Source organism: Staurois parvus, unplaced genomic scaffold (assembly GCF_062004578.1).
Source record: "Staurois parvus isolate SC_StPar_1 unplaced genomic scaffold, SC_StPar_1.0 ptg000022l, whole genome shotgun sequence".
In the NCBI taxonomy this organism is placed as follows: Eukaryota; Metazoa; Chordata; class Amphibia; order Anura; family Ranidae; genus Staurois; species Staurois parvus.
In genome coordinates this window covers 421,559-447,138 of record NW_028317818.1, presented here as the reverse complement: position 1 = coordinate 447,138, position 25,580 = coordinate 421,559, and the positions used below count along the sequence as shown (strand labels likewise).

Below are 25,580 nucleotides of genomic sequence, written 5' to 3'. Positions count from 1 at the left end.
CTACCAGACCACCATTGTGAAAGGGGCCTTAAAAAGGATAAGTTCACCTTTTGACCAAAAATAATAAATGCAGGTAAAAAAAAAAGTGCATTATTATTTTTGGTTGCAGAAGCCTGTAAAGCACTGCATCAGCGATCAGAAGATCGCTGGTGCCATGCAGGTTTTCAATAGATCTGCTTGCCCGTACAGGATCAGGCAGCAGCATTGGGAAAATGTTACATTTTCCACCCTTGAAAACAGGTGGGACATGTAACATGTTCCAAATGGTTAACTTATCTTTTTGTGTTTTAACTCACGCTTCCCTTCCTTGTGACTCATCAACCCAATCTCAAATAAAAGTTCCAAAGAGTTCTGCATAAATCTTGCTAAATTACAATCTAAGGCCCTGACTTTTTATCAGAATTTACCAGACAAATTGTATTCCAACTTCTTTATATCACTACTGGAAACAGATATTGTTTAGCTCAAGAGTCAATCAGCTATTAGGGCCTTAAAGACAGGTAAAACACAGGCCTCATATGGCTTTTTATTTTTCTAACTAAAGAAGCCAACTCAATTCCCGCTGAGACGTTAAAAGCCTATATAGTGATGGTGTCAAAGCCAGGTAAGATCTCTACTCAGCTATCATTTATGCACAGTACATAATGATACAGTATCATTTATGCACATGTACAGTACTGTGGATTCCAAACTTGTCACTTTCAGATTAACAGGGGTATGTGTCAAAGAGTGTTCACTGCCCTCTCCTTTTTGTCTCAGCACTTGAGCCTCTAGCTCAAAAGCAGTAGTAAACAACTGAAATTGATTTTTACCTACAGGTAAGCTTATAATAAAGCTTACCTGTAGGTTAAGGCCTCGTTCACACCATCTGCAGAAAACTGCAGGTCTCTGCAAGACACACTGAAAACAATGGTTTACTATGAGTCTTGTTCACACCAAAACAGGTGTGATGACTGGTGTGGAGCTGTGCAGGATTATGCAGCATGTCTGCAGTTTCCTTCATAGCTTTGCACTGGATCGCAGACAAAAAACGACAGCACCACTGTGCATGCCTCCCATGTGACAGGAATTGGGAGGAAATGCAGGAGCGGTGCTCTGTGTGTTTACAGCCCGTCATCTCCCTCTTATATTGGATGCCGCCTAGGATACTGCCGATCGAATAGGTTTCTGATGCACTGTTAGCAAACGGAGGGACAGGCACAGATGCTAAGTGGCGGTATGTGATGAGGACGACGACAGAATGATGGCCACGGATGAGGACGACGACAGAATGATGGCCACGGATGAGTGGAATTTATGGTAGGGGACAGATTATTTTGGGGAACAGATGAGGGGAACAATGAGGGTGGGGGACAGATGAAGAGTGAATTTATTGTGGAGAACAACCTATAGCGGGGGACAATGATTAAGTGGTATTCAATGAGGGGTTTCTGATGTAAAGGATGCACTGATGAGCCCGTCTGTTGAGGAATCTATGATAAGGGTTTCTATGATAAGGGTTTGTACGATAAGGGTTTCTATGATGAGGAGTCAATGATGAGGAGTCAATGAGAGGGCCTCCAATGAGGAGTCTGATGAGGATGGTCCATGCTGATGTGGTCTCTGTTAAGGGGGACACTGATGGGGACTAGGATGTAAATAGTTTTTAAAGGGGACTATAATTTAAATTATATACAATTTATATATCCTATTTATAAAACTTATAATTAAGGTGTGCAACCTGAGGCAGGTGTCAATAGATTCCTAATGACAACCCTACACAAAATCGCACACGCAGTGCATTTTGCCTGCACCAGATTGCATGGTACCACAGTACTATGCTAACTGGTGCAGTGTATTTCTAGCAAGTAGTGCGTGCAGTACGTTTTGTGCAATACAGTGTGATTTCAGTCCATTCCAAAAAGTGACAGTTAAAAAAAATAAATAAAAAATTAAAGTGCCCCTGTCCCCCAATGCTTGCATGCAAAAGCAAAAAACGCATGCATACAAACAAATCGATCGAACACATGTGAGATATTGCCACAAAGGTCAGATCATGGATGGGCAGTAGTTTGCGCACAAGACCTCCTCTGCAAATCTAAAGTGGTAACCTGTAAAAGGCTTTTAAAGCGTCGCCTATGGATAGTAAAAATTATTTTTACATCAGATAGTTATTAGAAACACAGTTTCCAGACACAGTTAAGTTTTTGTTGTAACAAAACAATCCAAGAACAATTTAACAAGAAAACATTAAGAACAAACAGTTTTATAGGTCCGACACGCAGGCTGACCTTTTCAATGTGATAAAACATAAGCAATAACCTCAAAAAAAAAAAAAAAAAAAAAAAAAAAAAAAAAAAAAAAAGAAGAAGGAAGAAGAAGGGGTGGGGAGGAAGAAACCCTTTCAGTAATCCGCCTGCCCCACTGCTAACATCCCTCAGTTCCCATTATACATAAGGAGGAGGACCACCAATGCACTATCTGCAGGAATCCGAAAAATTAAAAATGCAGGGTCATCATTTCTCAGCTGACTAAATACCACTAGGTATATTTGGCAATTATATAGTCATAGTACCACTCAACTCAGAACTACCGGAGCGCCCCCACTCAATCTATCTTTGACCAGGTAAAGCGGTGCAAGGCCCGGGACACCTAGCCACGTCTCCCAAAGTTTAATGAATTTACCTGCATACCCCCTCTATCTTGAAAGACTAGTTTCTCCCGATGTGTTAACAGCTTTGACCCAACCTGATTCCGAGGGCAGGGTAGGAGACAGCCAATGTTGAGCCACAAATATAAGGCAGAGAATAGAGGTATACACATGAGGATCAAAATGCTCCTCGTCCAGCCAGCCCAATAAACACAGTTTCGGGTCTAAGGGTAGGGCGAGAGAATAAATATTATTAATCATTTGCATGTTAGGACCAGTAATGCACCAATTTGGGGCATTTCCAGAGCATGTGTAGAAGAGTACCACTTTCAACTGCGCAACGCGGGCATAGCGGAGTGTTCCTCCTATGCCAGGCAAATAATTTCTGTGGAGTGCAATAAATTACGAAAAGCGGAGTACGTTTCTGGGAGGAGGATAAAGATACTAAAAGAGACATTAGACAGTATCGTGGACTTCTTCCTCCAAAATGGAATCAAGATATCTGGCCCACTGCTCTCTACAATTCAGAGAGAAAGCTTTAGAAATCCACTGGAACCGTGCACCATATAAACAGGATATCTGGCCCCTCCTGGATGGTGAGAGCATAAACTGCTCCAATAGAACAGGATGAACAAATACCCATGGGGAGTTTGGCCTGTGCTATGATAGCATGACGAAGTTGCAAGTATTAAGTTGGGCAATCTAAACTCCTCCCTCAACGTCTGAAAATTCTTGAGAAGTGTCACGCTGTACAATTGGAATAAATATTTATTTAATGCACAGCGATGACCAATGGGCAAACCCCCTCAGGTTTAGGAGTTCTGGATAATTATGATTATTAAATATACGTGTAAAGGGAGAAAACCCTTGGTATTGAAAATAGTGTTTCGCCCTACTCCATATCCAGTCTAACAAACCAAGAGTGGGGAATCGTGATGATTTCCCAAATTCACCTGCTTCAAGACTCTCCCTCAGGTCATCCACAGATGCCACTTGTAAAAAATGATTTCACAAGGTCAGAGTATTGGACATCTCGCCATGCCGTAAAGTGTTGCAATTGAGCTGCAATATAATATAAAAGAGGGGATTAGGAACTGCTAGGCCACCCAGCTCTCTGGATTCCTGCATGGTCTCCAATTTAATACGAGGAGATTGCTTTTGCCAAAATCAGAGTGAGAAACAGTGTAAAATTTCTTGAAAACTCCCAAGGGAAACAGGAGCATTTTGTAGAACATAAAGAAGTTGCGGAGCCCAAATCATTTTAATCAAATTACACCTTCCCACTACAGAGAGGGGGAGTTTAGTCCAGCTATTCATTTTCTTTTGGAATTATTGAAGTGGGAGCAAATTCAATGTAATTAAACAGATTAGGATGAACAATCCCTAGGTATTTGAAGGAGCTTACGTGTGCAATTTTTTTGTGCTGCGATTGAAGGAACTGCACAAGAGGGAGTGTCCAAAAAGGAAGAAGAGTGGATTTGTCCGAATTTAAAAGAGAAACCAGAGAAGGATTCAAAATCAGAAATCAAGGTCATTAAGACACATCAATGAGGAGGAGGTATCCCCCAAGAAAAGAATGGTGTCGTCAGCATACAACACCACTTTCTCCACCAAATCTCCCTTACAAAATCCTATAACCTCAGGGTCTGTCAGGGGTTCTAGAGCCAAAGTGAATAACAGTGGCGACAATGGGCATCTGTCACGTCCCTCTACCCAAAGCGAATGATGGGAACAATGCATTATTAACCCGAATACGGGCAGTGGGAGCGAGATAAAAGCTTGATCCATGATACAAATGTTTCCACTAGATTAAATTTAGAAAGGATAGACCGAAGATATTTCTACTCAACGCTGTAAAACGCTTTGGCCACGTCCAACGATAAAATTGTCCTGTCTCCCATATTATCTCTCCGAATTTGGAGATTTAAATATAACCGACAAAGATTTAGTGCCGTAGACCCATTTTGGATGAATCCTGATTGATCAGAGTGGATAAGCTTGGAGATGACTTTAGTCAGTCTTGTTGCTAATACCTTAGTGATAATTCTGAGATCAGAAGTTAAGGAAATAGGGCGGTATGATTCGGCTAGTGTTGGATCCTTCCCCGGCTTTAAGAGTACTACTATAATAGCTTCATACATCGAGGGGGGGTAGAGACTGCTGTTGCAATACTATGTGGATTAGTTTCAGCAATTCTGGCAATAATATGTCACCAAAGGTTTTATACATTTCTATTGGGAGCCCATCACTACCCGGGGCCTTATTATTAGGATAGGAAGCTATGGCTGTTTATAATTCCTCCAAAAGTGAGCAGAACATTTAGCATGTTCTTATCAGTCTCCAGAAGCTGGGGCAGAGTAACCTGATCCAGAAACACCTGTAGAGTATGCTTGTAGGAAAGCATAGTGGAATAGAGCGACTCATAGAAAGATCTAAAGCCCTCCAATATACAGGGGGTCTCTGTGGCCACCTGTGTCACAGAAAGCCTTAAAAGAGGATATGTATGAGGATGCTTGCTGTGCCCTTGCAATAACTGACAACATATACCATGTCTTTTCCCCCTCCTCAAAAAAAAAAAGCCTGAGAGGTGAAGAACTGCTTATTATCTGTGTGCTGAAGTTGCTCAGCACGCAGAAACTGCTGGGATGACTCCCGCTCCATATCAGGGTTAGGATTATTAACAAACTTGTTCTGCTCTAGTAAGAGAACGCTCAGCATCAACCTCCCATTGCTTGGAATTATTCTTAATACTGGAAATTCCTTTGAAAGCTTTTATTAGGGGGCTGTGTATCAAAGTGTCCCACACAATCATTTGAGATGGAGTGTCCGTTATCAAGTAAAAATCTTTGTAACTGATAATGTAAACGGTCCATATCTGTAAAAAGGGCAAGCTAGAAGGGATTGAGCTTCCATAATGTGGAAACGTGATCCGTTTAGAGACATGGAGAGGAGCAAGGGGGAGTGGTCTCCATAGGTTATCCGTGGAGTAAATGTCAGACATGTCGGAGCCCAATGCAAAATCTACACGGGATAGAGAAGAATGGAAGCTAGAATGGCAAGAGAACTGGGCCTCCTGGGGGTGGAAAATACACCACAAGTCCTGCAAGCCAAGTTCCTTAAAATGACATGAAAAGGGAGTGGGCTGCCTAGGACCCTGGGGAGAGTATCGTTTAAATAAATCCAGGGAGGTATCTAACACAGTATTAAAGTCCCCTACCACTAGAATTGGTGTTTGCGGGAATGCAGCTATAAACCAAAACAGGCACTTCACAATCTCCATAGAGGGATATAAAACAGCAAGAACACACAGCTGAGAAATCCAATTACAATGTAAAAAAATAATGTCCCAATGAATCAATTTGTGATGAGAGAAGCGTAAATGGTACCCCTCTAGCCACCAACACACTCACACCCCTAAAGTATTTAGAGTGTGTGGCTTTAAGCAGTATAGGATCTTCGCAGATAATGGAGAGTATCTACTCTTAGATGGGTCTCTTGAAAACATACAATTGAGGGGGAATGATGACAGATGAATGTGAAAACTGCAGTTCTCTTTTTCGGATCATGCAACCCTTGGACATTCCAGGAGAGGACAGCATCCTTTTGTTTACTCATGATATGCTAACCGAGAAGAAAGATAGGCAAGAGAAAAAAAAAAAAAAATTAAATAAATAGTAGATAGGGGCTGGTGTTCCCATCACGAATATTCTGGCAGGTGGTGCTTAACCATCTTCTCCAAGGAAGAAGACCCCCTCTAAAATGGGCTATAGTCCTCTTGGTGAGATATTGAGAGGGAGGTAATATTGACCTGTCAAAGACAATACGGCAAGCGGAAAATAGTAAACAAAAAAAAAAAAAAAAAAGCAGAACTAATGCCCCAGAGAACAAGGGGCCAAACCAAAAAATAAAAGTTAAATAAGCCCCGGGGGGGGAAGAAAAGGGCTAAAGCCAAATGTCTGAATATTGGGACCATGTGAGGCGGACTGTCTCATGTGATAAGAGAGCTCACTTCCCTCGACTCCGCTTTCTTAACTCAGGAGACGTTCTGAACAAACAACATAAGGAGGCCGCCGGTCAGCAGCCCGATCAGGTAGGGGATGGTCGCAGACGTCTTTCATTACGATCTAGCCAGTGGGTCGCAGCATTTGGCGAATCAAGGAATTGGCAGGATAGAGCATGGAATAGCACAAAGATAGATATGCTTCCACCATGGATTTCCAGCCACGGTGGTCGCCAGGCAAGTCTAAGGATAATGTATCTGTCTTTACAGTGTAAAAGCTTCAGCACAAAGGGTCTGTCTGGCCCCCCAGATGGTACCCTATGGGCTCTTTCCACAGAAAAGGAAGTGGTAAGATTGTCCTTACCGAATGTAATTAGAATCCAATTCTCAAAATCTACAGGATGTTCACTCTCTGCCTTCTCCAGTAAACTGACCAGACAGAGGTTATTTCTGCGAAGAGGATTCTCCACGTCCTCAATTCTGGCTGAGTGCTCATCCTGTTGGAGGTGAGGAAAATTATCCTCAATGGTGCTCATTCTACCCTCCAGAGCGGCGGCCCTTTCTCTGACTTTCATGGCGGATAAACAGGAGATCTTCTTTCATACTCTTAAATTCAGTGAGCTGGGTTAGGGAAGTGCCATAGGTATGTACTGCCATCAGAATGTCTTTAAGTGATGGCTCTGGAGAGTTTGAGTTGTCTGCCTGACTAATTTTAGTGAGTACAAGTCAGTCCCCACTCTCTGTTTCAGGAGAAGGGGAGGACGAAGCCGCTCCCAGGTGGCTGTGTGGGCAAATTTGCCAAATTTAGCTGCTACGTCTTTCTGGCAGTCTTTAGAGGGCTGTTGAGGGAGTGGATCCGCATCATGTTGAGAAGGCCGCGCCTCCCTCTGTTTCATCATGGCTGTCACTCTCTGAGGTCTCATTGGTAACAGGATGTGTCTACGAACAGGGCCGGCCGCGGTCCCGGTAAGTATAAGGAATAGGAAGGTCTTCTATTAGGATAATGATCAGGATTCTGGTGTAGCTGCGAAGAAACACTACCGCTCACATGGACAACCAAGCCATGCCCCAGATAGTAAAATTTACATCTTTTTTCACCATTGCATGGGCGTTCACAACATTAATGTGCGACATCTTTGGTATCTAGTGCATTAAAATTCACAAATGTGCATTGGTTCCCCCCCAAAAAACATGGAAAATCCAACAATTTATTCTCTAGGGATCCTGCTTGGTTAAATCTGGTTGATGCCAACGTGCATGAAAACTGAGGTAAACTGATGTCTCTGGAAGTTAAATATGCTCAATTTGTACCATCAGTTTTTATGCACGTATGTTGTTAATGAGCCCTAAATGAATGTCACCTAAAAACGTGCACGGTTTAGGAGATATTCACTTGGTTGGCAGCGTTCAAGTGCTGTTCCTTCATAACTTTGTGCAGTGGCGGTCATTCCTGTGCACATGCATGGGAGTAACGCCATTGAGGCTTGGCCATTCAAACTGCTGCAGCCCATGAACCCAGAAGACTGGGTGAAGAAGGAAGCCTCTGCAATAACAGTGCACCGCTGGAGGGCTTCGTTTCAAGGCAAGTCTTTCACATTATGCCTTTACCTTGCAGGGAGAAAGTTTGTTTTTTGGGGGATTTTTTTTAAGTTTACTACCGCTTTAAGGAGAAATGCTACGACTGTGAAATTGAGAGTGCCACACTTAAAACAACATTTCTTAACACGATATTATAATGCTTACTGTTTGAAATTCATGCAATAACCTTCAATTGTACACTTCTTACTGCTTCCCTGTCATGTTGTACTTCATTAAACTTTTTAAACAGCAATTGTGACAGAAAAAAAAAAATAAAAAAAATAAGCTGGCTTCTAATCTACATCTGGTTATAGAAGCATTTTACTGGAGTGGGGGGGTGGAAACAACACACACACACACACACACACTAAACAAGGAGTGGTGAGGAAGCTACAAAACTGTATTCACTCAAAATAAAATAAAAAAAAAAAAATTCCCTGAAAAAGGGCAGCCAATTATTCTATCAAGCACAAAAAAGGTATGCTTTTCATGTTTCTAGTCACTTTCTAAAACTCTGATCACTTAAAAAGGCATTCAGACTGCAGTGTAATTTTTAACTAAACTCCATAAACTAAATATAATTTTCCTGGCAAAAAAACTGGAAATCAACAGAAGCTTAGAGTTTTCTTTTCTTTTTTTGCTAATGGCAGATTCGCCAGAGCTAATTTGTTCTTATTCACGTTGCATGGTTCATCCCACTATGTTTGACTGAATCTGACTGGGAAATTAGAAAACAAGGAGTATACTCCCAGTAAACCCAAGTGGGGCTGCATAAAAGCTGCCAACAGCGTTTGCCAATTAATGTAAATTTTTTACACTGCTAAAGCATTTGCTGGAGAGCATTGCTATCTTACTGACTAGTTTTACCCGTTACCTTGAAATGCTCTAGAAAACTACACTGCTCAAAAAAAAAAATTAAAGGAACGCTTTGAAAACACATCAGATCTCAATGGGGAAAAATATCATGCTGGTTATCTATACTGATATGGACTGGGTAATGTGCTAGGAATGTAAGGATTCCCCATTATTTGATGGAAATGAAAATCAACCTACAGAGGACTGAATTCAAAGACACCCTGAAAATCAAAATGGAAAAAATGATGCAGCAGGCTAGTACATTTTGCTGAAATTTCATTGCAGAAACTCAAAAATGGTACTCAGTAGTTTGTATGGCCCCCACATGCTTGTATGCATTCCTGACAATGTTGGGGCATAATCCTAATGAGACGGCGGATGGTGTCCTGGAGTATTTCTTCCCAGATCTGGACCAGGGCATTACTGAGCTCCTGGACAATCTGAGGTTCAACCTGGCAGCGTCAGATGGACCGAAACATTATGTCCTTGAGGTGTTGTGTTGGATTTAGGTCAGGTGCGCATGGGGGCCAATTCAATGGTATCATTTCCTTCATCCTCAGGGAACTGCCTGCATACTCTCGCCACATGAGGCCAGGCATTGTCGTGCACCAGGAGGAACCCAGGACCCACTGCACCATCGTAGGATCTGAAAGTGGGTTCAAAGTTTTCATCCTGATACTGTTTGAAAGTCAGGATGCCACTGTCTAGCCTGTAGAGGCCTATGCGTCCCTCCATGGATATGCCTCCCTACACCATCACTGGCCCACCACCAAAACGGTCCTGCTGAACGATGTTACAGGCAGCATAATTTTCTCCACTGCTTCTCCAGAAGTCTGTCACGTGCTCAGGGTGAACCTGCTCTCATCTGTGAAAAACACAGGGCGCCAGTGGCAGACCTGCCAATTTTGGTGTTCAATGGCAAATGTCAATCGAGCTCTATGGTGCCAGGCAGTGAGCACAGGGCCCACTAGAGGACGTCGGGCCCGGTGACCACCCTCATGAAGTCTGTTTCTGATTGTTTGTTCAGAGACATTCACACCAGTGGCCTGCTGGAGATCATTTTGTAGGGCTCTGGCAGTGCTCATCTAGTTCCTCCTTGCACGAAGAAGCAGATATCGGTCCTGTCGATGGGTTAAGGATCTTCTACGGCCCTGTCCAGCTCTTCTAGAGTAACTCACTGTCTCCTGGAATCTCCTTCATGCTCTCGAGATGGTGCTGGGAGACACAGCAAACCTTATGGCAATGACAAGTATTGATGTGCCATCCTAAAGGAGCTGGACTGCATGTGCAACCTCTGTAGGGTCCAGGTATTGCCTCATGCTACCAGTAGTGACACTGATCCTAGCCAAAATGCAAAAACTAGTGAAAAACAGTCACAAAAGAGTAGGGGGAAAACAAATGGCAGTGGAATCCACCTGTAAAAGCATTCATGTTTTGGGGATCGTCTCATTGTTGCCCATCTAGTGCACCTGTTAAATTTCCTTAACACCAAAGCAGCTGAAACCGATTAAACAACCCCTTCTGGTACTTAAACTCCTGGGATATTGATCTGGTCAGTTAACTGACTTGATGCTATACTCTGATTAAAAAGTGTTCCTTTGCTGAAACACTTTTTAAATGAGAACAGTTCGGGGAGGAGCCAAATCATAGCGCCGGCAGGACACTAAAGTTAGGAGCTCCCGATGTACCTGACGTCTACCTTACCATAGGAGCCACGGCTCTTTGAAACCGCTGTCCTGGCATATCCTTCTCCACGGGGCTGTATTTGTGGAGTGTGGAGGCTCTGATCGCCCCTGTTTGTGTGGGAGTCGTGGTTGGAGTGCGGAGGGGAATCCCAGGAACAGCCGCTCGCTCACTGCACAGGAGACGGAACGTAGGAGCGCTCTGGATGGATGTGAGCTCCCGGGTCCCCCAGATCTTTGGTGACAGTTGAGGAATGCCTGTGTGAGGACGACAGGGTTCCCTAGAAGGCGCTCTGCGTAAAGATTTAAGAGATTGGAGCGTCGACTCTTCTCCTCTCTCCCCTTCTTTCTATTTTTTTTTCTTCCTTTCTCTACATTAAAGCCAGACATCGGGAAGCTCAATATGTTACGTATATATGTGATTGGAGGTTTGGGAATAGTGTTCTGGATAAGTATACAGGTTTTGAGAGTAACCCCAAAGAGGAGGAGTCGATTATTGGCCAAAGGAGGTTAAAAATAGGGATGGGTGAGGGGAGGGGGGTGGGTGGAAGTTGGGCAATAAAGGTCACACCAAGATATTTTCTTGTTGCAAATTTCATATATCTGTGCTCCTTTAAGTTGGTTTTCAGATGGAGGAGAACGTTAGCAGTAGGAATGATTATGAGTAATTTTAAAGGCATAAGATTCTCAGGGAAATCCATCAACATTCCTCTGATGTAGAGTTTTTGCAAGAGACATATTTATCACAGTATACAAAATGTCAAACTATATTCCAAACATTACCCAACGTGGTATTATGCGGATTCACCAATTAAACATGCAAAAAGGGGTTGCAATTGGGTTGGCAAAAAAAAAAAAAAAAAAACGGAAGATTTACTATGGAAGATAGACTAGATGATCCAGAAGGTAATTTTTTATATTTCTGAAAGGGAAATTACAAGCAACTTACAACTTAATGACATACCTAGAGAACTTGCTAAGAAAACTTCTAAACTTTAAGAAGGGTTACCTGATTGTAGCAGGAGATTTTAATTTTTGTATGAACTCTTTGGATGGATACTTTATTGCGGGCAGGCACAGGGAGACGGAGGTAAACATCTGACGTTGGTTAAGAAAATGTTACATCAGTGTCAAGTGATGGACTCATGGAGAATTAAACATCCAAGAGACAGAAATTATACATTTTTCTCTCCAGCACACAGGATGTACTCAAGATTGGATTACATAAAGATAGAACATAGACTTTTAGTCTTTGGTAAATTCCAAAATTGAGGTAATGTCTATCAGATCACACACCTGTTATAACGAGATTAAGGCTGAAAGGGGAACAGTGGAGTCTCTCAGTATTACAATACACCTACCAATCGATTTTTAGACTGATCATTTCTTTGTGCGTGGGCAAACATTCAAAATCAGCAGGGGATCAAATACTTATACTTCTAAGAATACTTGGGACAGCTGGATGGTTCTGGATCTAGGAGGTATTCAGAATTGACCAGGGGGGGGGTAAAGGAGGGTTTTAGACAGGATAGGAAAGATTGTTTTTCTAGTGTTTGATAGGTAGGGAAGGATAGTGGAGTGAGACAAAAAAGGAGGTTAGGAATAAAACACTGGAACAGGAAGAAAGAGGTTTAAAGTAGGAGGTGACCAAAAGGAGGGGGGGTTTATGTAAAAATCTGTTATGGAGATTGTATGAATTTAATGTGTGAAAAACTGTTGTCTTTACAATATAAAATTCATAAAAGTAAAGAAAACAAACATTGTTCCTTGAATTTTTTTGAGCGGTGTACAACAAAAAAAACAAACAAAAAAAAAAAGACAAAAAAAAACACAGTATACATATACAGTGACATGTAGGTCTTTTAGTGAAAAATTTGCAGATTATCTACCTTTGCTGACCTTTTGTGCAGCTACTACCGGCTTAAATAGGTCATTCAGTTCTTGTAGTTCTTTCTTTTTGTCATCTTTTTTGAGTTTCTTTTCACCATCAATCTGCGTAACCTATAAAAAAAGCCACATGAGGAATATTTTGCAAATAAAAAGGAACAAAAAGCAAACTCACACAATTGCAAAAGAATACGAAAAACAGGCAATGTGTCAAAACACCTTAAATAAAACAAAAACAGAAAACACACACACACACACACACACACACTTTACAACTTACCAAGCGAGGGTTCTGCTGGCCACACTTCACTTGTTGTGTAACATTCTTAATGAATTTTTGCTGCTTGGCACCTTTCTTATTCTTTAGACCAAATGTTTTGTCCTTTAAACAAAGAAATAATCTGTTAAAAAAACAAGTTTAAAAACAACAACAACACACACAATAAAAAGAAAATTGTTTGGCTTGCTTTTTTTTTTGTGCATGAATCAACCTGACCTTTTTCTGCCCAGTGGATCTTTGAATTATTCCATTACTAGAATAGTAATGCTGAAGGGAAAAAAGCATCAATCGTTACACATGGGTGTTCCAAGATGGCGAACAATGCAATGACGTCAGAAGGAAGGCTCTGCCCGACAGGTTTCGTCATAACCAGACGTTTTCCGGGGCCCATGTGTAACGATTGATGCATTTTTACCTTCAGCGTTTTGTAAGTGCAATTCTGTCTAAATAAAGTAACTGGTTTTACTGCACTATGAGAGTTACCTCTTTATTTTGCATGAGCCAATCTTGATTCCTAACATCAGAACGGCTTGATGGTATCTGAGCGGAGTATTGGGTCCCAGATAAAGCCCATGAGTCTGGACAGAATAATACCTATATTGAGCATATTTTGACTCCCTATAATTAAAGGGGTCTGATGATCTGGTAAGCCTCTGATTTGATAGTACGGTGGTAGCTACTCACATTGGTTTTTGATGGAATGAAGAATGTTCACCACTGAATGCAGTCTAATAGGTGTCAATGGGAACTGCATGTAAAATGTGGATACAACTGCACCGCGGCCAAGCTGTAGTGTACCAATGTGAACCAGACCTAAGAGCCAGGCACAGTCCACAAGTATGGCTGACATGGATTGAGAGCACAGCCATATTAGCCTTATAAACTTGGGTGTATGCATTACATCCAGGAGAACAAGCACCTTTTACCAACTCCCTTGCAGCTGTTGCTGGGTAGATTATGAACTGATCCCCTGTGCATCAATGCAGTAGCCGACAAATCCAAAAACACTCCTAACAGCAGCCTCACACTTTGCTTATAAGCCTCTGGTGGATGTGGAGGTAGAACCAGGTTTCCAGGCAGTCTACATCAGCTGTGGACTTTGCCAGGACAGTCGAGGGGCCAACTACACTGGTCTTAAAGGCCAACTCCACTTTTGTGGGAACAAAAAAAATAGCAAAATAAAAAAAAACAACAAAAAAAAAAAAAAAACTTAATATAGCATATACCAGGGCTTGAAAAAGCCGCTCGCCAAATGCGAGGAGAAATTCTTGTGTGGCGAGCAGAGATGGAGCGGCCGCACCTGCGCTCCAAGCCTTATTTTGAAGCAGAGTTCTGACTTCTACAGCACCGCCATTACACTGGCAGCACCGCTGAGGGGACAGGTGCAGGAGTGGTCCGCTCTCCTCCACTGAGAGGAGACACCCTCTCCACCGCCGCCACTGAAGTGGTATTTTGCATCAAAAAAAGGGTATTACATAAGTCTTGGTCCTGCTGTAAAATGAAAACCATTGCAAATCTTGATGTGAAACTGGCTTCCTACTGCTTTTTGTCATCCACAAAATTATTTTTGATGTTTTTTTTCATGATTGAATGCAATCCACACACAGCCATTGAAGTGGTATTTTGCATCAAAAAAAGGGTATTACATAAGTCTTGGTCCTGCTGTAAAATGAAAACCATTGCAAATCTTGATGTGAAACTGGCTTCCTACTGCTTTTTGTCATCCACAAAATTATTTTTGATGTTTTTTTTCATGATTGAATGCAATCCACACACAGCCATTGAAGTGGTATTTTGCATCAGAAAAAGGGTATTACACAAGTCTTGGTCCTGCTGTAGAACACAAACCATGGCTGCTCTATTAGCACAAATTTGGTAAAATGTTTACTATTGTTATGCCATGTTTTTTGGCATCTAAATAAGTACTTTTTTGTTTTTTCTTAATGCACTACTTCTCTAAGCTCTCTTTTAATAAGATGCTGGAATTAAAAAAAATGCTAAAATGTTTACTATTGTTATTTTATGCAATGTTTTTAGCCATCAAAAGAGGTACTTTTCTTTATACCACACTTCTCTAAGGTCTCTGCTGGAGATATATATATAAAAAAAAAAATCTTTACAGTAACTATTATTCCATGTTTTTTGGCATCAAAATAAGCACTTTCTTATGCTATACTTCTGTAACCTAAACTTGCATCTTTTAAAAGAGACTTTAGTTACTAAAGTCTCTTTTTAAAGATGCAGGAGATAAACAAAAACAATACAAAATGTTCACTACAGGTTTAAAGTTGTAAAACTTGATATTTTGATTGCACCCTATTGCCATTAAGCTATTGCTGTTATGTTTAAATTGATATAATAAAGCTATGTTATAATTGCAGTTTTTTATATTTTGGACTCTTTATTCTAAAGAAAAAATCTAATTTCATAAGCTATAAGGGGGTGTACCTGGGCAAGGTTGGGTGGGGCAACTGGTGGAGAGTAAGGTTTGTGCCTGGCTAGTAGGTCTAGACTCGAAATTTTAAGCCCTGGCATATGCAATTGCTACACAAGTCATATTGTAATCTAAAAAGAGGATTTTCACCCTGTAAGATTAAAAAAAAAAAAAAATAAGATTCAACAGCTACAAATATTGAAGCTGCTGATTTAACAGCTTTCCTGCCACCCTATAGCAGATATACTGCTACAGGGCGGCAAGGGTGTGCAAAATCACACACACACACACACACACACACACACACACACACACACACACACACACGCGATTTTGCATCTCCGGGTAGGGGTCCCAGTCGGTGATTATTCGGCAGCACACAGCGATTGAGGAGCATTACCGATGGAAGGACATAACTGAGTAAATGCAGTGCTCTCCCCCCCCCCCCCCCGGGAGCAAAACCATCCAAATATGGGAGATTGAGTTAAGCTTATTAACCTGTGGGTGCCGCAAATATGCAACCTCTCGGCGGCTGGGCCTTGCCGTATTTGTGTACCAAAAAGTAAACAAAAAAAAAAACATCACCATGTGCTGAGAGCGTGAGCTCTGCGCACTCTTGGCACCTCATGTAAAAGGTCCTGATAACTGCTTGTAATCGGGACATTTCCGATCATGTGACTGCTGTGACAGCCAATCACGGTGGTCACATGACCCTAAACCTTGCCCCACCTCCTGGCATCAGAAACCCCTTAAAAGGCTGGGTGGCACTGGCACCAAGGGGTTAAAAAAATGGCCTTTCCATTTCAATTGGCAGTGCTGTCATTTACTGTAAAATGCAATGTAATATGGCTACCTAGAGCTATTTTGTACACAAATGGTGTATGAAATGCCCCCAAAAATGTCATTTCTTTGGTATCAAAACCATCCTTTCTAGGTAGATCAAGTACATAAATTCCCTTTACTTTCAGTCCATTAGTACATTGTGAATTTGTCATTTGCCTGTTTTATTAATCCTCAAGTACTCACCAGTTTTGGCACATAATGGCCATTTTGTCTTCCCAATATAAAACATTCCAACCAATAAACTACTCTCATAGTTGAGCAAAATATAAACCATTTACCCAAATTTGATCGACCCCTCTGCATAATAAAATGTCCCTGTCTTGTGTACATATGCACAAATTTTACTAAACCCACAGAGTATTGTCAAGAACATCCAACTGATGGTCTATGTTTAACACTGTATTCTGAAGTTACGGGCTGCCAACCTCAAAGTGAGTTGGATGAGACAGCAGAGCCCTTATTTTTATAGTATTTGGTAAATGCACATCAGAAAGGTCCATATAAAACATATGTTACAGTAAAAAAAAGGGACAAAAAAAATTATATATATATATATATATATATATATATATATATATATATATATATATATATATATACACATACATATATATACACACATATATACACATACACACACACACACATATATACACACATACACACCAGAAAACAAATCCATATACAGGTAAAACTCGAAAAATTAGAATATCGTGCAAAAGTTCATTTATTTCAGTAATGCAACTTGAAAGGTGAAACTAATATATGAGATAGACTCATTACATGCAAAGCAAGATAGTTCAAGCCGTGATTTGTCATAATTGTGATGATTATGGCTTACAGCTCATGAAAACCCCAAATCCACAATCTCAGAAAATTAGAATATTACATGTAATCAATAAAACAAGGATTGTACATAGAACAATATCGGACCTCTGAAAAGTATAAGCATGCATATATACTCAGTACTTGGTTTGGGCCCCTTTTGCAGCAATTACTGCCTCAATGCGGCATGGCATGGAAGCTATCAGCCTGTGGCACTGCTGAGGTGTTATGGAAGACCAGGATGCTTCAATAGCGGCCTTCAGCTCTTCTGCATTGTTCGGTCTCATGTCTCTCATCTTTCTCTTGGCAATGCCCCATAGATTCTCTATGGGGTTCAGGTCAGGAGAGTTTGCTGGCCAATCAAACACAGTAATCCCATGGTCACTTGAACCAGGTTTTTGTGCTTTTGGCAGTGTGGGCAGGTGCCAAGTCCTGCTGGAAAATCAAGTCAGCATCCCCATAAAGCTTGTCTGCGGAAGGAAGCATGAAGTGCTCCAAAATCTCCTGGTAGACAGCTGCGTTGACCCTGGACTTAATGAAGCACAGTGGACCAACACCAGCAGATGACATGGCTCCTCAAGTCAACACAGACTGTGGAAACTTCACACTGGACTTCAAGCATCTTGCAGTGTGTGCCTCTCTATTCTTCCTCCATACTCTGGGTCCTTGGTTTCCAAATGAGATGCAAAAGTTGCTCTCATCAGAAGAGGACTCTCGACCACTGAGCAACAGACCGGGTCCGTTTTCCTTTAGCCCAGGTAAGACACTTGTGACGTTGTTTGTTGTTCATGAGCGGCTTGACAAGAGGAATACGACATTTAAGCCCATGTCCAGGATCCGTCTGTGTGTGGTGGCTCTTGATGCACTGACTCCAGCCTCAGTCCACTCCTTGTGAAAGTCCCAAACACTTTTGAATGGCCTTTTCCTGACAATCCTCTCCAGGCTGAGGTCAACCCTGCTGTTTGTGCACCTTTTTCTTCCACACTTTTCCCTTCCACATAACTTTCTATTAATGTGCTTTGATACAGCACTTTGGGAACATCCAACTTCTTTGGCAATTATCTTTTGAGTCTTTCCCTCCTTATGGGGGGTGTCAATGATGGTGTCAGGTCAGCACTCTTTCCCATGATTGTGATTCCTACTGAACCAGACTGAGAGACCATTTAAAGGCTTAGGAACCCTTTGCAGGTGTTATGGCTTAGTTACCTGATTAGAGTGGGACACTTTGAGCCTAGAATATTGCACCTTTTCACAATATTCTAATTTTCTGAGATTGTGGATTTGGGGTTTTTATGAGCTGTAAGCCATAATCATCACAATTATGACAAATCACGGCTTGAACTATCTTTCTTTGCATGTAATGAGTCTCATATATTAGTTTCACCTTTTAAGTTGCATTACTGAAATAAATGAACCTTTGCACGATATTCTAAATTTTTTGAGTTTCACCTGTAGATACCTATAGAAGTACGGCGGCAGGGCTGCACAAAATCATGCATCTATACACGTGATTTGTATTTCCAGGTAGGGGGGTGTGCGCCACCCTACCCATGCCACTATTGGTAGCTAGGGATGTCAATCACCAAGTCATCTGGAACTCAACAATCGCCCTGTACAGCTGAGAGGGGAGTGACCAGTGTGTAAACACCACAGGTCTCTCCCCTGTCAGCATGGACATGCTGTTTTGTATCTCTCTGTACAACAGAGATACAAAACAGCATTCCTCCCTAGTAAAACAGCACTCAACACACAAACCGCACACAATTAACCCTTTTATCACCCAAAAGTTAACCCCTTCCTGCCCAGTGTCAATGCTTTTTATTAGCACTGATCACTGTATTAGTGTCACCGGGGAGGTCAGTGGCAGTTTCCATCCAGTGTCAGAATGCCCGCTGCAGTCCCGCTATAAGTCACTGATCGCCGCCATTACGAGTATAAAAAAACAAAAATTAAAAATTCCAGTATATACACTGCCATTTGTAGACGCTAGAACTTTCACGCAAGCCAATTCATTTACACATACTGGGATTTTGTTTTTAGTAAGACATGTAGCATAATACAGTGGGGATCAAAAGTTTGGGCACCCCAGCTAAAAATTTGTATTAATGTGCATAAAGAAGCCAAGGAAAGATGGAAAAATCTCCAAAAGGCATCAAATTACAGATTAGACATTCTTATAATATGTCAACAAAAGTTAGAGTTTATTTCCATCATTTACACTTTCAAAATAACAGAAAACAAAAAAATGGCGTCTGCAAAAGTTTGGGCACCCTGCAGAGTTAATATCTTGTACTGCCCCCTTTGGCAAGTATCACAGCTTGTAAACGCTTTTTGTAGCCAGCCAAGAGTCTTTCAATTCTTGTTTGAGGTATCTTTGCCCATTCTTCCTTACAAAAGTCTTCCAGTTCTTTGAGATTTCTGGGCTGTCTGTCACGCACTGCTCTTTTAAGGTCTATCCATAGATTTTCAATTATGTTGAGGTCAGGAGATTGTGAAGGCCATGGCAAAACCTTCAGTTTACGCCTCTTGATGTAACCCCCCATGGATTTCGAGGTGTGTTTAGGATCATCATCCATTTGTAGAAGCCATCCTCTCTTTAACTTCAGCTTTTTCACAGATGGCATCAAGTTACCATCCAAAATTTGCTGAAATTTTATTGAATCCATTTTTCCTTCTACTCGTGAGATGTTCCCTGTGCCACTGGCTGCAACACAACCCCAAAGCATGATTGATCCAACCCCATGCTTAACAGTTGGACAGAGGTTCTTTTCATTAAATTCTGTGCGTCTTCTTCTCCAAACGTACCTTTGCTCATTCCTGCCAAAAAGTTCAATGTTAACCTCATTGGTCCACAGAACTTGTTTCCAAAATGCATCAGGCTTGTCTATATGTTCATTTGCAAAGTTCAAACGATGATTTTTGTGGTGAGGACGTAGAAGAGGTTTTCTTCTGATGACTTTTCCATGAAGACCATATTTGTACAAGTATCTCTTTATAGTGGAATAGTGTACCACAACTCCAGTGTCTGCCAGATCTTTCTGGAGGGATCATGCAGTCAAACGTGGGTTTTCAATCGTTTTTCTCACAATCCTGCGAGCTGTTCTGTCTGATATTTTTCTTGGTCTTCCAGATCTTGCTTTAACTTCCACTATTCCTGATGACTGCCATTTCTTAAGTACATTCCGAACAGAGGATATTGACATCTGAAAACGCTTTGCTATCTTCTTATAGCATTCTCCAGCTTTGTGAGCATCAACTATTTTCAGTTTCAGTTTCCTAGACAACTGCTTAGAAGAACCCATGGTGCTGATTGTTGGGGCAAGGTCAGATGAGTCTGGGCATTTAAAACCTTTGAGATTGACATCATCTGGTCTTCCCAGATGATGATTGAGAACAATCCATGACACTGGCAGGTCTCAGCTTGGGAAAGGGGGCAGTGCATGCTATAAATTCTGCAGGGTGCCCAAACTTTTGCAGACGCCATTTTTTTGTTTTCTGTTATTTTGAAAGTGTAAATGATGGAAATAAAATCTAACTTTTGTTGACATATTATAAGAATGTCTAATCTGTAATTTGATGCCTTTTGGAGATTTTTCCATCTTTCCTTGGCTTCTTTATGCACATTAATACAAATTTTTAGCTGGGGTGCCCAAACTTTCGATCCCCACTGTACATTTTGGCCTGAATTTATGACGAAATTTGATTTTTTTAATTATTTTATTGGATATGTTTTATAGCCAAAAGTCTAAAATACTGGGGTTTTTTTTCACAATTGTCAGTCTTTTTTGTTTATAGTACAATGCATTGTCCTGCCTCAAGCTAGCAGTGCAGTGCAAACAGGGTACATGGAAACATTCATTTTCTATGTGCCCTACTATAAGCCTACACGGATCTGTTCATATGAACTTTTTTGCTGCCAAAGCCGTTTTTTGCAGAAAATAATTTTAGGCCTGAAGATTGCATAAACCCCCAAAACATTATATATTTTCTGAAAGCAGACACCTTGGAGAATAACATAGTGGTAGTTGCAATTTTTTTATATCACATAATATTACCACAAAAGGTCTAGGAGACGCAAAAAAAAAATAAAAAAATGCCAGAACAGCATAACTGTAGCCCTAGTTCTGACGTGATATTTCAATATACTCCCTGACCCCACACTCAAGCTATTGTACCGTTCATGCTATACACTAGGAGTGATCTGTATTGTATACTTACATTGGTCCAGCTTAGGACAATGTTAAGAGAGACGTATGGTATTTTTTTTTTTTTTTTATCATACTTACCTAGGTGGATGCAGCATCGGTCCCCTTCTGGCTCTAAGGGTAAGAACTCAGTGATCACATGACCGTCGAGTTTTCACAGCCATTCTGAGCAGAGAGCGGGACTGTCAGTCACCACTATCTGTTCAGCCACCCCCACCAGCGCTCACTGGAGCGCTGGGCTGTGGAGGAAGCACCTGGCTCAGGCACTGAGTGGCTCGCTGAGAGGCTGAGCCAGGTGCCGTTCCAGACTCTGGGGTGGATCCTGACTTTGAAGTCGGGGTCGTTCTCCAGCATGGACCAGCTGAGTGATATCAGCCCGCTGTCAGATGAAAATGGGTCACAGGAGCACAGAATGAACTGCACTCCTGTGATCCACAGGAGAAGTACAGCCAAAAGAACTTTGGCTGTACTTCTCCTTTAAGTATACATATAATATCCCATCAGGACCACTGGAGAATCTGAAAATCACTACTAGTTGGTGCTCCATCAGTGATATATAGTTATATCAAAAATACATTTAGAGCAGAATGAACTTTATAGGCACTTAAACACCATTTTTGTATAAAATTTCCATACTCTATTGAAAAATCACATAGGGTGCATCTATAATAAAACAAAATTGTTCGCCTGTATAATAAGAATACATGCAATCTAACAATAAAATTATTTTTTCCACATATAATAAAACATAGATTGGACAAATATTCACTCACAATTATTGCCATGAGATCATATAGATTTGGTAATTAGTCATCGGAGAAATAGATTGCATCAGGGTGGGTGTCCAGGCATGGAGGCGCATCAGGGAAACGGGACAAAACATGACCGTCTGTTAGAAACAGGACAGGTTTATAGACTAATGGTATAGACCAACACAATATCATTTGGCTAATATCTATTATGCCAATAATCTATGGGCCTTAATCTGTTATGTATTCCCAGTATTTTTCATCTTCACCGGTTATTTACATTTGGTACTAATAAGGTTATACGGTCATTTAGGATCTCAACTTTGAGGGGCAATTTGTTAACTGTGGTACTTAACTGGTATATTTTTAGAAAACATTGTTAATTGTTGTAACTAGGGATGCACCGAAATTACAGTGGCTGAAATCACCCCTTTTGACCGTTGGCCGAGATGAAAAAGAAAAAAAAAAAAGCACCGATACAGGTGCCGAAAAAACCCCACCCCTCGCTACTTCTCAGCCCTATCTGAGAAACCATCAAACAATCAAGGCACTGGCCATACAGATTAGTAAAGGAAAGATGGCCTCCACTCATCTCTATGCCTTTGGTGGACCGGAGCGATGTCACTTCCAGTTCCGGACTTTTTTTATTTATTTTTTTAAAGCACTAGATCAATGCTTTTTTTTTTTTTTATCCAATGCTTTAGATTCCAGAGGAGAGATGTGGGGTCCTGTTAACCCAATTTCTCTTCATAAAGAGGACCTGTCACTAATTATTTATATAACAAGGAATGCTTGCATTTCTTGTGATTAAAAAAAAAAAAAAAAAATTAATCACTTTTTTTCTTAAGGGGACAGTGCAAAAAAAAAAAAAAAAAAGTTAAGTGCCCCCATTCCCGCATGTAGTGGTGAGCGCATAGTTAGGCCATGCCCACATATGTAAATGGTGTTCACACACGTGAGGTATCGCCACGAACGTTAGAGCAAGAACAATAATTCCCACACTAGACCTCCTCTGTAACTTTACACTGCTAACCTGTAAAGATTTTTAAAGCATCACCCATGGATATTTTTAAGTACCGCGGTTTCACGCCATTCCCACAAACATGCGCAATTTTAAATATAGATAGAGCGATAGATAGCGGGAGAGAGAGATAGTTTTCTTCATCAAAAGTGTATTTTTTTCCAAAAAATATATATTCATTTTTAAAAACTGCACATTTCAGTTTTCAGCTAAGTGAACTTTAAATTTTTGCTTTCGGCACCAGAATTTTCATTTCAGTGCACCACTAGTTTTAACTACGTGATTATTCAATAAAGAGTATGGAAATTTTATACAAAAATGTGTTTAAGTGCATATAGAGTCCATTCAGCTCTAAATATGTTATATATTTTTGATAGTCTGAATATATATAGTTGAAGCCTTACAGTGGCCTATATATAAACAAAATGCAGCTCTGTTAAAAGATGATAAGAAGTGATGATGAAACACAGTCCAATGAAAAGGTGCTCCTTGATTCCCAGTGCAAATGGTAGAAATACACACTAACCAGAAAGCGTATAATTAATACGCATGTGAATATATATATCCTGAAGACTCCCCTCTCCTCTCTGGTCTGGTCATGGAAATAGCTGGGAAAGATGGAAATCCTACGCTCTCATGTGGTGAAAGAATGGTCCAGCAGGTCAGAGAAGGATCAATCTGGATAAGCCTCCCCCTTCACAGGAGCTGACACAGGGATCACTTAGGGCTGTAAGGGTTGAAGAAGCTCCTCACAGGAGACATAGGGAAGCACTCATAGTGTAGTAGGTAAAGATTTTATTTAGAAAACATAGGTGCATAGTAAACATAATAGTGCCAAGTATGGATGAACACACTGACCCCTTAAGAAATCAAGATGGCCGCCGGGCCTCCACGTGGCACCGGCGGCTTAGTGTCAACGGCGTCCTGGGCTCCAGCTGACGCGTTTCGTGCGCACGCACTTCAGAGGTAGAGCACAGGAATATGCTATGCTCTACCTCTGAAGTGCGTGCGCACGAAACGCGTCAGGTGGAGCCCAGGACGCCGTTGACACTAAGCCGCCGGTACCACGTGGAGGCCCGGCGGCCATCTTGATTTCTTAAGGGGTCAGTGTGTTCATCCATACTTGGCACTATTATGTTTACTATGCACCTATGTTTTCTAAATAAAATCTCTACCTACTACACTATGAGTGCTTCCCTATGTCTCCTGTGAGGAGCTTCTTCAACCCTTACAGCCCTAAGTGATCCCTGTGTCAGCTCCTGTGAAGGGGGAGGCTTATCCAGATTGATCCTTCTCTGACCTGCTGGACCATTCTTTCACCACATGAGGGCGTAGGATTTCCATCTTTCCCAGCTATTTCCATGACCAGACCAGAGAGGAGAGGGGAGTCTTCAGGATATATATATTCACATGCGTATTAATTATACGCTTTCTGGTTAGTGTGTATTTCTACCATTTGCACTGGGAATCAAGGAGCACCTTTTCATTGGACTGTGTTTCATCATCACTTCTTATCTTTTAACAGCGCTGCATTTTGTTTATATATGAATTTTGGGACTTTTATGCGTTTTCCTTTAATGTTCAGCTGCTATAATTATGGAGAGCGCTTACTATATTTTTATTATTCTCTTACAGTGGCCTGTTTTACTTGCATGGACAGCTGCTTTGAACGCATGATGTAGGTTCACAGCAATAGATTCCAAATGCAAATACCACACTTAGAATCAACTCCAGGACCTTTTACTTGCTTAATTGATGAAGAAATAATGAAGCAGCTGCCCACATCTGGCCATGAAACAGCTTTCGATGCAATTGTCCAAATACTTTAGGTCCCTTGAAAAAGGGGGGGGGGTTGGCTTCTCTTAAGAGCTGTAATTCCTAAACCCTTCCTCCAATTTGGATGTACAAACCCTCAAATTAAATCTGAGAGTGTGCACGTTCAGCCTATATTCATTATATAACTATAGCTTGAATATGTATTGGTAAATACCTGAAAAAACTAAAATTATGCCTGTGTCCAAATATATATGGACCTAACTGTATATCGGTCATGAAACCCGTCCATTCTGTACCTATAAAGTCCATGATTGACTATAAACAATTATATTGAAAAATAATAAAGTATAATGATATTAAAATAATCTTGTCACCACCAACTAGAGTTATCAATTGAGGTGTGCACTTTTAGCCCATATCCATTATATAACTATAGCTTGAAAATGTTTTGGTAAATACCTGAAAAAAAAAAAAAAAAGGGTCGAATTTATACTGGCATATAGTTTTTTCAGTAGTATGTTCAGAAAAACAGTCCGCTTGGACTACGGGTATAAAATATACCCCACCATCAAAAACATTTCTTCAATAGTTGGGAACAAGTGCTTACGAAATGTAGCATGGAATTGATAAACTTGCTAGTTTCTCATTATCAAACAGATATTAATCAGCTAGATCAAGAATTGATTGCTCAAACACAATATGAAATTGTCAAAACCAATTCCCACTATGACAGTAGATGGCAGGAATTCAAAGAATACATAGCCATGCTAAACAAAGACATTATTGACAAGAAACAAGATAAACTCACTAACATTT

At 40.9% G+C, this 25,580-nt stretch overlaps 1 protein-coding gene across 1 annotated transcript in view; it reads right to left on the bottom strand.

Annotated features, from left to right (window-relative positions):
- ZC3H15 (zinc finger CCCH-type containing 15) overlaps positions 1–25,580 on the bottom strand; it is a 60,807-nt gene that overhangs the window by 24,035 nt on the left and 11,192 nt on the right. Inside the window, exons 2-3 of the mRNA XM_089691431.1 lie at positions 12,912–13,013; positions 12,634–12,745 (exon numbers count right to left, since the gene is read on the bottom strand). Coding sequence (XP_089547557.1) covers positions 12,634–12,745; positions 12,912–13,013 — 214 coding nt within the window. The remainder of the gene's footprint in view (positions 1–12,633; positions 12,746–12,911; positions 13,014–25,580) is intronic.